The sequence below is a fragment of the Fusarium odoratissimum genome (assembly GCF_000260195.1).
Source record: "Fusarium odoratissimum NRRL 54006 unplaced genomic scaffold supercont1.4, whole genome shotgun sequence".
In the NCBI taxonomy this organism is placed as follows: Eukaryota; Fungi; Ascomycota; class Sordariomycetes; order Hypocreales; family Nectriaceae; genus Fusarium; species Fusarium odoratissimum.
In genome coordinates, this window is record NW_022158690.1 from 901,814 (window position 1) to 916,166 (window position 14,353).

Consider the following 14,353-nt stretch of genomic DNA (forward strand, 5'->3'; position numbering starts at 1 on the left):
TATGCAAATAAATATCACGTTAGTATTGCTGATTTTTATTTATAACTAATGCCAATCTCTTATACCAGTTAACCTCCTTAGTTAGTTATTTAATAAGACTAAAACTTAAGTTTTATACTTTTTATAATATTTTAATCTTAGTAAATTATAATAGTTATAAATCTAATTAATTATAATAAAAGCTATATAAAGTATAATACTATAGAGTACTAGATAGTAGTATTCTATGCTAAACTTTAATTTATAAATTATTCTAACTAAGTATCTAGGCTAATTATTGATACTAAAAGCACTGAATACTGCTTACATACCTACTAAATTTATTCCATTTTGTAGAACTTCGCATTTGATTGACTTGACACTGTCGAGTGTCAAGGAAGAAAGATCTCAACCATGAACTTGATGTACCACAAAGGGCTTGCCTTGCTCGTACCTTGCAAGTCAAGCGGAATAAACTGTATGATTGAATTTAATATTGTATGTAAGGGAAAATGTTGTTTCTTGGCTTTATTGATGGTTTGCTTGAGCACAACATTGATCTGACAGATGATGATAGCACACCAGATGGAGACGCGAACCGAGTAATTGAGGGCATAAGTTTATGAATAACATTAAAGTCTGGTACCGAGATCCCTTTGCGGACGGAGACTCCAACTGGCTCCTTTGAGTTGAAACCCTAGTGTCACTGAGCTCGTAATGAAGATGTGTATATTCTTATTATTGTCACGGTAAATAGTTCTAGTCGGAGAACTTGTCAAAAGATCTTGAAGAGGATCAATATCTCTTACAGAGTGGGATCCAACCCGTTCATTTATACAAAAGCACAAACTGATTGAATCACTTAAATAGTCCGACGTCATTGTCCAATGTGGAAGTATTTAACACGGCATACCAACAAGTCAATCCGCCAGAGGTCAGGTTGGTCATCTTGTCGATATGCTCATACGGACTTGTCTTTACCTGACAATTTCACCTTCCAAAAAGGATCGTTAAGCAGCGAGGTGACGCCATCCTTCGAAAGCGCACATCTTGATGCTTCTCGTTCTTTGTGTTTTCGAGAGAACAAACCTGCACTCCAAAAGGCAAGCCAATCCGTTCTATAAGAAGGGCATAGACGAACATACTTTGCCATGAAGTCGTGAGTAGTATTTAACTGTTCATATCTAGAAGATAAGATTGAAAAATGACTATGGCTTCCTAAGCCCCTTGCCCATAAGCTCTTTTCCGACTTCGGTGATAAGCTTTTCATTAGGGAATTTGGACTTTTTGCCAAGGATGTTGTCTCCTGCACCAACTGTCTGAAGAAGATCTGGGAGATCGCCATCAAGTGGTGTACCATAAACCAAGTGACCCAAAGCGAGAAGCATTCCATGCAACGCCTCTGCTGACTTTTCTTCCAAGGCAATAGCCTCGACTACTGACGCAGCAAGCTCGATCTCGTCATCTCCTGAAAGCGTAAGTTTTGACTCCTGTCTTGCCCGGCGATTTGCCACTGACAAGTTGAAGAGGAGGGAAGAACCAGCAACTCGCACGTTGTTATGGCTCTCGTCAAGGAAACTAGAAGAGACGAGAAGAATGACCGCAGCACGTAACGAGTTGTCTCGCATGATTTCGTCAGAAAATAGGGGCGTCGAGAAGAAGTTGCAGGCCATCTGGAGCGTGACCAGGCGAAGAGCATAAGGGCATCCTGATTGCTGATTGACAAAGTCCAGCACAGTCCGGACTGTCTCATGGTTCTTTTCTTCAGCAAAGTATCCACTGACTCTAGGATCCGAAAGAGCGCATCTGAACAAGTCAACGATAGTGAAAAGAATATCAATGGGGAGTGCTGTGACTGAATCCCTGACAAGGCTCGACAGGTGGTTCATCTCGGGAATGACTGCACTTGAAGGACCATCCTTTGCCCGATCCTCAAGGTATTTCTTGAGAGCCTGTACCTCTGGCTTCCTGGCAACTTCGTCACCCATCTTAACCAGAAGTTTATCCAGCGGAGGGACCTTTGCATAGAGAACAGGCTTTGCATTGGGATTTGCAAAGGTCGGTAGCCGGAGTCTCTCATGAGGATGAACAGGATGTGCCATTTGCACTAGAAGCTGGACATTTCCTCGAAGAGCAGCTGGATCAGCCCCTGACCACCTATTTTCCTCATCACCACGCAGAAATGTCACGATGGTTGGTGTCGCTCTGATGGAATATCGGCTTCCAATTTCGTGGGCTTGGGGCTGTGCAATGTCGACCTTGATCAGTGTGGCTTTCTCCCCAACTTCTTCCGCAAGTTCGTCATAAATTGGGTAGAGGACCTTGCAAGGTGGGCATGTCGCTGAGGTAAAGAAGACGACCGCACATGAATTCTTTGCCCCGTTCATCAAACGATCGAACTCGGCAGAATTGGAAACAATCTTGACGCCATGTTTTGGAGCACTTGGCGTCTGAGCGCTCTGCTGAAGTCCGAGGATAGAGCCATTCTGTCTCCCGGCATTGATCCCTTGAGTAAGCTGAGGAAGAAGCATACGGCCCATGGGCGAGTCGAGAACAGCCTGTGGCATTTTGACAATGTGCTCCGGAATACCCTTTCCTAATAGAAAGTTTGCGAACGAATCGCTGAAATTATTACAGTTGTGATGAAAGAGGTCATAGGCCTGTGGATCGTTAGACAAGTAAGCAAAACATGTAGCAAGGGCATTACCTCTAGTGTAAAGATCGGCCGTAGAGAGTCAAGAAACTCTTCTATTACATCCATCGGCAGATTCGTTGTGCCGAGATGGATCTTCTCCAAGGGCTGTCCAAGGTGTGACGAGCCTGGTCTGATTGCGATAATGCCTCCATCATAGACATACTCTTTGCCGTTGAGTTCTATAGAGGTGTGATAGATGGCATCGAGCTGGAAGCCCAGAAGACCCATGGACATTTGACGGGCCATGCCTCGTGAGAGGTCATAGACAAAGAGTTGGACGTCCATCTTTTGTCTCTTGGGGGTGAGAGGAATGTGGTTTTCTTGGCTGATAAGGATCGCAGAGATTTATTCACGAGAGGTATTTATGGCTTTATGAAGGTTTGATCAGAGCCTTGGGAGCGAAGGTTGTGGTTATTGGGTTGAACAGGTCGAGTTTGAGGATTCTGAGAATTGAAGTGCAAGTATGAAAGTACTATAGGCAGGCAACATTGCGTCGACTTCACTTGAGACTGGAACATTCGAAAGGCGCTGACGGAGAGAGTCTACCTAGAAAAGAGGCGCAGTTGAGTCTATGTTCTAGAGTCATGGCATAACCGGAAAATAACAGATCGAGCCAGGGCACTTTGAACGAGTATTGAATACCTAGTTATAACTATCTTCTCGGCACTTTTCAATAATACTGTTCGAACTTGATGACATCAAAAGTCGCATATTGACCATTGGTGGGGCATCTAAAATTAGCGTTTCGTTCTCTTCCCTGGGATTTCAGGGGCTTTTCGCATGTCTCCCCTAAAAATTGATACTCCAAGGTTCCAAGCCCCTGACAGATGCGCCAGCTGGACGGGCACTATCGCTATGGCCGTGGAGGTGCGTGTGGAACCTCGATTTTTAAGCATGCAGATTGGCTGTATCACGCAAACCAAACCATTTCCGTCTCTCACGAAAACTATCTTTGCCCCCCCTTTCTCACTGTATCCGTGTTATCGGTCTGCAACTGAAAGAGAGAGCCAGCTTGTCAACAGCCAACAACCAAAATCTCATCTCGTCCGTCCCATCCCTTTTAATTTATTCCTTTTTTTTTTTCGCCACGCTCCAATCCCATTCTTCCTCCCAATCCAACCCTCGTTTCGAAGTGAACCACTCCCTCCCTCCCTAGAATTATCCGATGGTCGACCGAGTCCAGTCCCTTCTTTAAATAGACAGCCCCGACACCACAATCTTATCTCCCCTTCTCTTGAGACCCGCGCTCATGAGAACACCCACATCGCCGCCCTCATCAAAGTTCCCCGTCTTCGACCCTCACGAGAAACCAGACCGATACAAGTTTAAGCCCAAGAGGCAAGGCATTATTGGCAGGATGAAGGAGTCTTGGATGACACAGTCCCAGCGGACGAGGTGGATTAAGACTGCCGCCATCGTTTTTGCGATTGTTACCCTCTTCTACTTTATCTCCCCCAAGGGTGTTGAAGTGTATCACGAAGGTACGCCTAGTGGAGGTAGTAGCAGCAGTCGATCGAGAGTCCGAATGGCATTGTGCTAACAAGAAGCAGTCACTCATCCTGCGCAGGGCAACAATGGCCAGTCCCCCTCAGATTCTTCCTACGGTACCGAACGATGCACAAAGTCTTACTCCAAGGACAAGCCTATTGTCCAGTACGTTCTCATGATCGATGCCGGCAGCACTGGTTCGCGAATCCACGTCTACAAGTTCAACAACTGTGGCGATACCCCTGAGCTTGAGCACGAGGAGTTCAAGATGACCGAGAAGGATGTCGGTGGCCTCAGCAAGTATAACGGCGACCCTGTGGCCGCTGCCAAGAGTCTCGATCCCCTCATGAAGGTCGCTATGGATACCGTTCCCAACGCCCTCAAGGGCTGCACTCCCGTCGCCGTCAAGGCCACCGCTGGTCTTCGAATGATTGGCAAGGAAGCTTCCGATGCTATTCTTGCTGAAGTCCGACGACACCTCGAGCAGGATTACCCCTTCCCTGTCGTCGACAAGGAGAACGAGGGTGTCGTTATCATGGACGGTTCTCTCGAAGGTGTTTATGCTTGGATCACCACCAACTACCTTCTCGGCAAGATTGGCGGTCCCGATAAGAGCGAGACTGCCGCTGTTTTTGATCTTGGTGGTGGTTCTACTCAGATCGTTTTCGAGCCCACTTTCAAGGGCGCCGCTCACGGTGGAATGCCCGAGAAGCTTGCTGAGGGTGACCACAAGTATGATCTCGACTTCGGCGGTCGTCACTTCGAGCTCTACCAGCACTCTCACTTGGGCTATGGTCTTATGGCTGCCCGCAAGGCCATCCATGGCGCTCTCATCAAGGATATCGAGTCTAAGAACACCGACAAGGCCTGGGTAAAGCAACCCATTGTTAACCCCTGCATTGCCCCCGGCATGAACAAGACTGTTGAGGTTACTCTTGATGGCAGCGAGGAGCCTGTTGAAGTTACCTTTGTTGGTCCCTCGCAGCCTGCTCCCGCTCAGTGCCGAAACCTTGCTGAGAAGATTCTCAACAAGGATGAGGAGTGCAAGCTCGCTCCCTGCTCTTTCAACGGCATTCACCAGCCCCTGCTTTCCAAGACCTTCACCAAGGAGGATGTCTACATCTTCTCCTACTTCTTCGACCGCACCAAGCCCCTCGGTATGCCCGACTCCTTCACTCTTCGTGAGATGCACGATCTTACCCAGACTGTCTGCATGGGCAAGTCTGGTTGGGATGTTTTCACAACCATCCCTGATGCTATGGCTGAGTTGGATGGCCGACCTGAGTGGTGCCTGGACCTCAATTTCATGATGGCTCTCCTCCACAGTGGTTACGATATGCCCATTGACCGCGAGGTCAAGATTGCCAAGAAGATCAAGGGCAACGAGCTCGGCTGGTGCCTCGGCGCTAGGTAAGTTTCTACGATTTCGTCTTTTTTTGTCCCTTACTAATAATATCTCAGTTTGCCTCTTCTTGCTGGTGGTTCCGGCTGGTCTTGCAAGGTCAACCAGATTGCTTAAGTTATACCATAGGATATTAGGCGTTGAAAGGAGATGTATGTTGGCTTTTGCTTTTACTACTAGGCCGATTCTTTTGGGACGGCAATGACATTGGGATATGGCAAAATCACGCTACGGACCATCGGCATCATGAACAAAAGATGGACGAGATTGTAAGCCATGAGTGGCTTCATGGGGGAACTGGAGTCCTCGACTTGTCATGACGTGTAGAATATTATAGAATTAATTAATACAAGGTACCCGCCTTAGACCGGCGCGGTCACCATGCCCAAGACATCTTCAATCACATCCTCGGGACCGACATCTTCTAACAGGGCTTCTACTGCTTCCAGTCTACTCCCCCATTGCATGCTCCTCTCCTTTTCAGGGGGAGTCAGCTGTATTCGGTGTAAGTACACCTTGCGGGCAGCGAGGCCAACCAGAGCTGGTGTCACAAAGTCTAGACAATGCAGAGCAGCCAAACAACGCATGAGTTGACCAAAGTGCTTTGTGGCTGTGGGACTGATACCCCCAGCAACAGCTCGGTGCATTCGAAGAAATGAGACGATGTTCATCTGGTAGCGGATGATTTCGACATCTACTTGCGCCTCTTTACTGAGTGTACCAAGATAACTGATATCCTATGATAGAGTCAACGACTGGAAAGAAATTGAACCAGGGCAACCTACGCTTTCGACGATCTGGGGTGGGTCTGAGCTGGTTTCATCACCAGGACCCCTTTTCACAACACTGCCCGTGGAGGCAGTATCGGCATCATTGCCGCCATCTGCCTCCTCCAAGTTGACGAATCCATCTTCGGGATTATGCCAATAGGCTATGTATAAGAAATCATTCAAGTGCGCCGTCACGCGAGCTTCGCCTCCACTCACTGCCTCTAGGACCGGAATAAAGACGAATTGTTTCGGAGCTGTTTGAACAGATGTTCGTGTAAAGATACGACGGGTACGTAGAAGCTCCAGCGCTTGGATCTGTACAGCTTGTGGTGCTCGATCGAGATTCTTTGCAAAAACAACGTTGGCAATTCGAGAGGTAAACGCACCACTGGGCGTTAGAGGACTGAGGGGCGTGCGCGGATGCGACGTTGATGGCCTCGAGGTAAAGTATGAGTCGGGGTGGCGCGATGCTGTCGGAGAGTGACTAGATGGAGAAGCCGCATTGCCTAGAAGAAGAGCAGAAGCGAAGTCTTCGAGCGTCGTGGAGGGAGTGCAATCGATCACGACCCAACTGAGGCCAAATGTCTTTGTAGCTACGAGCTGTAGCTCCTGAATCAAGTCGTCGATAGCATCGGATGGTGTGCTGACAAGACAGTGTTCGCGACTAATTAGACAAAGGAGTAAGGCCAGCTCGAGATCACTCAGAGCGTGGACCTTGTCGAGAAGGCCATCATCCGCCATAATTCAGCCGTCTCAGCCTCGTTGGCACGTCCATGAGGCTTTGCGTACCTGATAATGAAGGTTGACCCCTACTAGAACGTTCTTGTGAAAGCTAGTCTTCGGGAGCTTAATGTCGCATGATAGAGGTGCATATGATGTCACGTGGAGTTGCACAAACCCAAGACCGCCAGCGGCTTACGACCCCCCACTTTCCTGACTTATGCATACCGCTAAGCTAAACCCGGACTAGTCTGTAGAATCACCTCGAGCGACGGGCAAGGCTGCGACATTGGTACCTCCGCCCACTGTCATCTGCCGCTGCCATCTCCAAAACACCAACCTTTTACGAACCCGATTCTTGACGGTCGAATTTAAGTTCCAGATCGATCACAGCAGCAGCAGTCTTGCTTCACGTCGAAGACAGCCCGCGAACCGAAGAATAGAGGAATCGAGGCTATAAAGTCGACGGCGCTTCGATCATTGCGTCTGGAACGCTCGAGATAACGTCATTGAGCAACACTTCTCGTCCAGAAACAATATTTCACCATGTCTTCACGAAAGAAGGTCCTTCTCAAGGTGCGAGATGATGGAAGCCACGCCAGAATTTGTCCGGAACCCAAGTATTGATACGATTGTGAAAATAGGTTATCATCCTGGGCGATAGCGGTGTTGGCAAGACCAGCTTGATGAACCAATATGTACGCATTTTCAACCAATGTCGATGAAAATTGCAAAAAGACTGATGGCGATCTTGTGATTACAGGTCAACAAGAAGTTTAGCGCGAGCTACAAGGCCACTATCGGCGCCGACTTCCTAACTCGAGAGGTCCTCGTTGACGATCGACAAGTTACCATGCAGGTAGGACAGGGACACAAGATCGCACCTTGAGGATAGTAGACTGACTTTTTTGGGATAGCTCTGGGATACGGCCGGTCAAGAACGTTTTCAATCCCTCGGTGTGGCGTTCTACCGAGGTGCCGATTGCTGCGTTTTGGTCTACGACGTAAACAATGCCAAGAGTTTCGAGGCACTGGACAGCTGGAGAGATGAATTCCTTATCCAGGCTTCTCCCCGGGACCCTCCAAACTTCCCATTCGTTAGTGGCCCTAAGCTTGAAAGAAGGAAGCGTACTGATGCAGAAATCAGGTCGTGCTTGGAAACAAGATTGATGTTGAGGAGAGCAAGCGAGTGGTAAGTAAGCAGAAAGGAATGGTGATCACGATCTAACATTATCAAGATTTCCAACAAGCGCGCCATGACATTCTGTCAGTCCAAGGGCGATATTCCCTACTTTGAGACAAGTGCCAAGGAAGCCATTAACATCGACCAGGCTTTTGAGGGTAAGACTCTATGCTCTGTCACCTTGATAAAGCTAATAATTCGCAGTGATTGCTCGCAACGCTCTCGCCCAAGAAGAGTCTGAGGAATTCAGCGGCGACTTTGATGACCCGATCAACATCCACATCGAGAATGACCGTGATGGCTGCGCTTGTTAAAGGATGACATGGGCAGATGTTGATTGGATGTGGGGAGGTTTGTGATTGTGTTGAGTGAAGAGGAGGGTAGCTATCCTCGGTGGTGGATCATTGACGTTGCCTGAATGTATCATAAAGAGGCAGCTGGGTTTAGTTCTTTTTCTTATTTCTCCTTGGTGTTTATACATGGATGCGACTTGTTCTGTCTTTGAAATTGCTTCAGCATCTTGAGTGTGATATGATGGTGATATGAGATGTGTTTGAGTGTTAATGTGTCAGCTGCTAGAGTCTCGAGGCAATGCCTAGGCTTTACTTGAAGATGCATCTAATCAGGCCATTATTAGATCAAAAATCGAGCCATTATCAATATCGTACATCAATCAAGTCGCCTATAACCGGGGAAGCTTGAGTCAGCTAGCAGAGCTCCTCGGCTTAGACCCACAGCTGCCCGAGGCTGTGGAGGCTTCCAATGATAGCAGTTGTACCCCGGATTTCAAAAGTATCCACTTGGAGAAGTGCGAGCTGTGAGTGGCCAAGATGTACAGTCAGCAGCCGCGAACCTCGGCTCCGTTGCTGGACATTCGACGATGTGCGGAGAAGTTGGAGCTTGAGACAAACCTGGGGTAGAATTATTTGCAGTAACTTGTACTTTATTTCTTCATATCTTGACCTGATTCCTCTCTTCTTTCTTATATCATCTCGTTGTCTAACACTGTTGTTGTGATATATCATCCATTTGGCTTGTGATACTACACTCCCTTATCATCCACCATACCACAGTCTTTCCTAAGTCGACTATAGACAATTACGATGTCGGCGAGAATCCCTCTCATTGTGAGAAACTCCATCCCTAACTTCGGTTAACAGCATAGTGACACTAACAATGATAATGCAGGCTGCCAATCGCGTCAGCGATGCTGCCAAGAAGCAGCTTGACCTTGTCGCCAAGTTCGTCGAGGAAGAATGTATCCCGTGAGTTGCCCCTTTCACACAGCGCAACTGCATCTCTAACTCATATCAGTGCCGACCCTGTTGTAGAGGCTCAAGCCGGAGAGGGTGATGCTCGTTGGGAAGGTCACCCTTCCGTCATCGAGGATCTGAAGGCCAAGGCCCGAAAGCTCGGTCTCTGGAACATGTTCCTTCCCAAGGGCCACTACAAGGAGTCTCCTGGCTGGACCAACCTCGAGTATGGACTCATGGCTGAGTGGCTCGGTCGCTCACACGTTGCTTCCGAGGCATGCAACTGCTCAGCTCCTGACACAGGCAACATGGAAGTGTTGGCCAAGTATGGTAACGATGCTCAAAAGGAGCAGTGGTTGAGGCCTCTGATGGATGGCAAGATCCGTTCTGCTTTCCTCATGACAGAGCCTCAAATTGCTTCGTCTGACGCTACAAACATTGAGTTGGATATCCGTCGCGAGGGTAACGAGTACGTTCTCAATGGCCAGAAGTGGTGGTCCAGCGGTGCTGGTGACCCACGATGCAAGATTTACATCGTTATGGGTAAGACAGATGCCAACAACAAGGACCCTTATCGTCAACAGTCGGTCGTTCTGGTACCCGCCGGGACACCTGGTATTACCATCGACCGCATGCTTAAGGTCTACGGATTCGACGACGCTCCTCACGGCCATGGACACATCACCTTCAAGAACGTCAGAGTTCCTGTCTCTAACCTCGTCCTCGGCGAGGGACGAGGATTTGAGATTATTCAGGGTCGCCTTGGACCTGGCCGTATTCACCATGCTATGCGCAGCATTGGAGCTGTAAGTTTGCCATGATATTCCTTAGTCTGAACCAACATTTAACAATATTTAGGCTGAGCGTGCTCTTGACTGGATGCTCCTCCGTGTCAACGATGAGTCTAAGAAGCCATTTGGCAAGCTTCTCCGCGAACACGGTGTCATCCTCGAATGGATTGCCAAGTCCCGTATTGAAATCGACGCGGCACGCCTGATCGTTCTCAATGCCGCCATCAAGATGGACGACCTAGGTCCCAAGAAGGCCCTCAAGGAGATCGCAGAAGCCAAGGTCCTCATTCCCCAAACCGCTCTCAATGTCATCGACCGTGCGGTTCAGGCCTACGGAGGCGCTGGTGTCTCCCAGGATACACCCTTGGCATACATGTGGGCAGGTATCCGAACGCTGCGCCTTGCCGACGGACCTGATGAGGTGCATCTGCAGCAGCTGGGACGCAATGAGAACAAGCGCAGTGCTGAGGCGACAGCGACAATTCAGAGACAGAGGGCTAAGACTGAGGAGTTGTTGAAGCAATACGGTGTTGAGAGGTCCCAGCCTGGTGCTAGAATAAAGCACAATGCTAAGCTGTAGGTTTTGGTTGTCACAGCGAAGAGTGGCGTGGTAGCATGTTGGTTGTTTGTTTGATACTGGCCAAAGGGCGGCCGCATAACTAGTTGAATATCCGAATTATTATATTATTAAACATGCTAGATATCTTACACGCCATTTGTTGAATTCGGTATAGCTATTCCGCAATTGCTTGTAGAAGGTGAACTTTTGATATGGACATCCAGTCTGTTTACTTGCCATTGGTGTCTGAAACAGGGAACCTAGAGCTTCTTAGGGCAATTGTTGGCATTGATTCCATCCATGGCATCCAGTATTAACGGCATAATTCGCACAGTTCCCGAGAATCCTCCGTCGACAGTGATACTTGATTATGTTTGTAGTCTCAAGTGTGATATGCCATATTGCACTTCCATTATACCTAGAACAACTGGGTATAGCTAACGAGTTGTTTTAAAGGTCCCAGTGCCCTTGAGTTTTCATTGGGTGTCGTAGAACTATCAATGCAATGTCTCTTTTCTTAATGAGTCAACATCTAATCCCTGAGAGTTTTTTCCATATACATGTAAGTCATGCCATTCCATTACCCCAGTGATGGTGCGTTGTTCACGACAAGCAAGCGTAAAACACAGGCCTCAGCGTGCCATTTCTCACAGTGGAGTCCCCTGTAACCGACCATTCCAGGCCTCTATCGCCCGCTAAAACACGGAAATAATCAACGTCATCGGGTCCCTGCTGCCCAAAATCCTTGCATTTTTCTTTAATTGCCCGTTGCCCAGTTAACAGAGGGCACCGTTTACTTTGCCTGCTAATTTTCTCCTACTTGTGCATGGACTGTACCAATTTCATACAAGGGCACTCTATTTTTTTCATTAAAGAAACCCAAGATCCATCTCAACTGTTTTCCTTCATACACAAACAAAGAACGTTATCGTAAATCAACTTCTACTCTCTCTACACTCGAGTATTACTCTCTCAGACGAACGCCTCTACTTCACAACTTCTCACAACACTTTCATCATGTCAGCCAAGGTTCTCGCCGATAAGGACGTCAACGCTCCCATGATTGAGCAGCCAGTTACCAAAGACGTTAAGAGCATGGAGTATCATCGCCAGGTTCTCCAGTCCAAGATGGCTGAGGAAGAGACGTGAGTGATTCTGAACTGCCTCTACTCAATGTGAAAGTCTAACCTTGAAGCAGTGCCAACAAGTACGTCTCGCCTTCAGACAACATCATGAGCCCTTGCTCTGCAAAGATCAATGCTCTACGAAACAAGCACGCCAGCAAGTTCGTCATTCTTTCTCCTCTCTGACAATAACAATGAACTAACATCTTCTTCAGGGCTAAGCCTAAGTCCTTGTTCGCCCAAGCGAGCGCTAAGAAACTCCAGGGCGACAATCCCTTGGGGGCAAAGCCAGCACCAGCCAAGGCCGGTTTCCAGTTGTAAGAGAATCAACAATATGTCTCTTCTTTCCGGATAAAACATGTCCACATTTCATGGATACGGCTTTTGCTTTTGCTGGCTATTGACTACTAGCCAATGGTGTTTATTAAACCGCTGGAGGTCAGGTTAAGGGCGTTAGGGGTTCACTTGACGTACACATACACACATTGTATTGGTGATACAGGTTACGGAAACTTTGGCTTGATGATATGACGCGATGACAGGGTTTGGCTTGCCTTTCTTTTCTGGTGGCCGGTTTATGTACGGATTTTAACAATGAAGCTTGTCTTTGAATTCTAAACTTGAACGAATGAAACCGAGTGTAGTAATGATTTTTTGTTTTGGCTTCACGAGGCTTGCACATATATCTAAGCCTTCCAAGCACTGACGATATACACTACATCTTCATCCGCCACAGGGTGTGCCAGACCAACTCTTTGAGGAACATGTCTTGCGCTAGCACCCCATACCAGCGCATACTTGAACGTGTCCTTCAGAGTCCTGTGAATGCGGTCACAGACATCCTCGATTGTGCTGTTACTGCGCACAATCAACGCCTCACCAAAGTCTGGTTCAGCACCCTTGCGTTTGGTGTAAATACGGATCAGCTTGAGCTCTTTCCAACATCTGTCCACAACATCCTGGATACCCAGGTCCAGCTCACAGCTCATGACAACTGTATGATCCTCGCGTGCTAGCTTGTCCAAGAAGTCAAGCGAGACACTGTCAATCTTGTTGTAGACGTACAGACACTTGATGTACTTTCGATGGTCCTTCATGATAACATCAATGAAGTCGTCGACTGTAGCGTTCTCATCACGGACAAGAACCTCACAATTAAGAATCTTGTAGTCGCGCAGGATGTTGTAAAGCATCTTCTCGTCCAGGTTCTTGGGAGGAGACTGGAATGTGATTTTCATGCCACCCGCTGTCTTGACCTTGAGGTAAATGTTGCTAAAGTCTCACATTAATAGCGATTCAAACTTGTCTCAGTTGAACTTACGGTGGTTCTCGGTTCAGGCGGATACCGACAGCTTCCAATTCAGCCTCGAGCAATGCTCTTTGTTCGGCTTTTTTGGTAGCGTCAAGAACCATTAGAATAAGGTCACTGGTCTTGGCGGCTGAAATAACTTGTCTTCCTCGACCCTTGCCTTCAGAAGCACCCTCGATAATACCGGGAAGATCGAGCAGCTGAATCTCAGCACCACCATACTCAAGCACACCGGGAATGGCTGTCAAGGTTGTGAAAGCATAAGAAGCAACTTCGGACCGCGTCTTGGTGACTTTCGATAAGAATGTCGATTTTCCTACTGATGGGAAACCAACAAGAGCAATTCGCGCATCACCACTTTTGCTGACATCGAAACCTGAGCCACCACCACCGCCAGCTCCAGGACCAGGCTCTAGAAGCTGTGCCCTTAGTCGAGCGAGTTTTCTAGGATAATTAGTATAAATCTTTTCAAGGACATAGTCCTGTAGCCATGGCATGCCAAACCGACCCTTTTAATAGACCCAAATGATATTCTGGGTGTCGTTAATATTATAACATTCAGAAATTATTTCTACGACAACATACCAGTCGCCTTGTTCTCTGAAAAGATATTAGTCAATATTCACGAAGCCTTGTGAAGTCCTTGGAACGATTTGATATTCCTCCAACTCGTCGCAACTTTAATTTCACCCAAGACCGACTGTTTTAGGTCTCGTCTTTGGGCAAACTGCTGCAATTTTGCAACAAAGGGACATAACATCAGGTTTTCTAAGATCATAGATTTACTCACTTTGTGTCTTCTTCATCTCCTCCTCAATCCTGTTATTATGTCAGTGATGCCCCGCCACTGTATTCAAGACTGAACTTGCTCCTTGATCTTCTCCGTAATGTTCACCATATTGGCGGTACTTTGAGACGCTTTTGCGTCTCTAGAAACAGTTCAACAAAGAAAAGGCAATCAACAGAAAGTGTAAACCAAATCCTAGGCGCCAGATCAAGATCTAAATCATGAGTGGGGGGTTGAGAGAGGCCTGATGAAGTCGTGGCAGAATTCGAACATGAAGCTCCACAGGTGCGGGA

At 47.6% G+C, this 14,353-nt stretch overlaps 7 protein-coding genes across 9 annotated transcripts; 4 read left to right on the top strand and 3 right to left on the bottom strand.

Annotated features, from left to right (window-relative positions):
• Positions 1-840: 840 nt before the first annotated feature.
• FOIG_03455 (uncharacterized protein) lies at positions 841-3,337 on the bottom strand. The gene is made up of 2 exons (XM_031201321.1): positions 2,687-3,337; positions 841-2,639 (listed from the first exon to the last, which is right to left on the bottom strand). The coding sequence occupies exons 1-2, from the start codon at positions 2,957-2,959 to the stop codon at positions 1,188-1,190; spliced, it is 1,725 nt and encodes a 574-aa protein (XP_031068845.1). The 5' UTR covers positions 2,960-3,337; the 3' UTR covers positions 841-1,187.
• A 250-nt stretch (positions 3,338-3,587) lies between these two features.
• FOIG_03456 (guanosine-diphosphatase) lies at positions 3,588-7,191 on the top strand. Of its 3 annotated transcripts, none has more exons than XM_031201322.1 (3): positions 3,588-4,170; positions 4,225-5,572; positions 5,624-7,191. In XM_031201322.1, the coding sequence occupies exons 1-3, from the start codon at positions 3,924-3,926 to the stop codon at positions 5,679-5,681; spliced, it is 1,653 nt and encodes a 550-aa protein (XP_031068846.1). In that variant the 5' UTR covers positions 3,588-3,923; the 3' UTR covers positions 5,682-7,191. The 3 variants fall into 3 exon arrangements, with proteins under 3 accessions (XP_031068846.1, XP_031068847.1, XP_031068848.1); XM_031201323.1 differs by having other exon boundaries at positions 3,588-4,155; positions 5,624-7,177; XM_031201324.1 differs by having other exon boundaries at positions 3,588-5,572.
• FOIG_03457 (uncharacterized protein) lies at positions 5,704-7,205 on the bottom strand. Its single transcript, XM_031201325.1, has 2 exons — positions 6,350-7,205; positions 5,704-6,301 (listed from the first exon to the last, which is right to left on the bottom strand). Exons 1-2 carry the CDS (start codon positions 7,073-7,075, stop codon positions 5,927-5,929), a joined length of 1,101 nt encoding a protein of 366 aa, XP_031068849.1. The 5' UTR covers positions 7,076-7,205; the 3' UTR covers positions 5,704-5,926.
• A 92-nt stretch (positions 7,206-7,297) lies between these two features.
• Positions 7,298-8,796, top strand: FOIG_03458 (Ras-like protein Rab7). Its single transcript, XM_031201326.1, has 7 exons — positions 7,298-7,630; positions 7,699-7,752; positions 7,818-7,913; positions 7,972-8,151; positions 8,202-8,246; positions 8,293-8,395; positions 8,442-8,796. Exons 1-7 carry the CDS (start codon positions 7,601-7,603, stop codon positions 8,549-8,551), a joined length of 618 nt encoding a protein of 205 aa, XP_031068850.1. The 5' UTR covers positions 7,298-7,600; the 3' UTR covers positions 8,552-8,796.
• Positions 8,797-9,063: 267 nt separating this feature from the next.
• FOIG_03459 (acyl-CoA dehydrogenase) lies at positions 9,064-11,057 on the top strand. The gene is made up of 4 exons (XM_031201327.1): positions 9,064-9,364; positions 9,426-9,502; positions 9,552-10,296; positions 10,349-11,057. Exons 1-4 carry the CDS (start codon positions 9,341-9,343, stop codon positions 10,859-10,861), a joined length of 1,359 nt encoding a protein of 452 aa, XP_031068851.1. The 5' UTR covers positions 9,064-9,340; the 3' UTR covers positions 10,862-11,057.
• A 545-nt stretch (positions 11,058-11,602) lies between these two features.
• Positions 11,603-13,113, top strand: FOIG_03460 (uncharacterized protein). Its single transcript, XM_031201328.1, has 3 exons — positions 11,603-11,985; positions 12,039-12,125; positions 12,180-13,113. The coding sequence occupies exons 1-3, from the start codon at positions 11,858-11,860 to the stop codon at positions 12,283-12,285; spliced, it is 321 nt and encodes a 106-aa protein (XP_031068852.1). The 5' UTR covers positions 11,603-11,857; the 3' UTR covers positions 12,286-13,113.
• FOIG_03461 (uncharacterized protein) lies at positions 12,297-14,330 on the bottom strand. Its single transcript, XM_031201329.1, has 6 exons — positions 14,143-14,330; positions 14,064-14,092; positions 13,859-13,873; positions 13,782-13,806; positions 13,286-13,717; positions 12,297-13,236 (listed from the first exon to the last, which is right to left on the bottom strand). The coding sequence occupies exons 1-6, from the start codon at positions 14,169-14,171 to the stop codon at positions 12,651-12,653; spliced, it is 1,116 nt and encodes a 371-aa protein (XP_031068853.1). The 5' UTR covers positions 14,172-14,330; the 3' UTR covers positions 12,297-12,650.
• Positions 14,331-14,353: the final 23 nt, after the last annotated feature.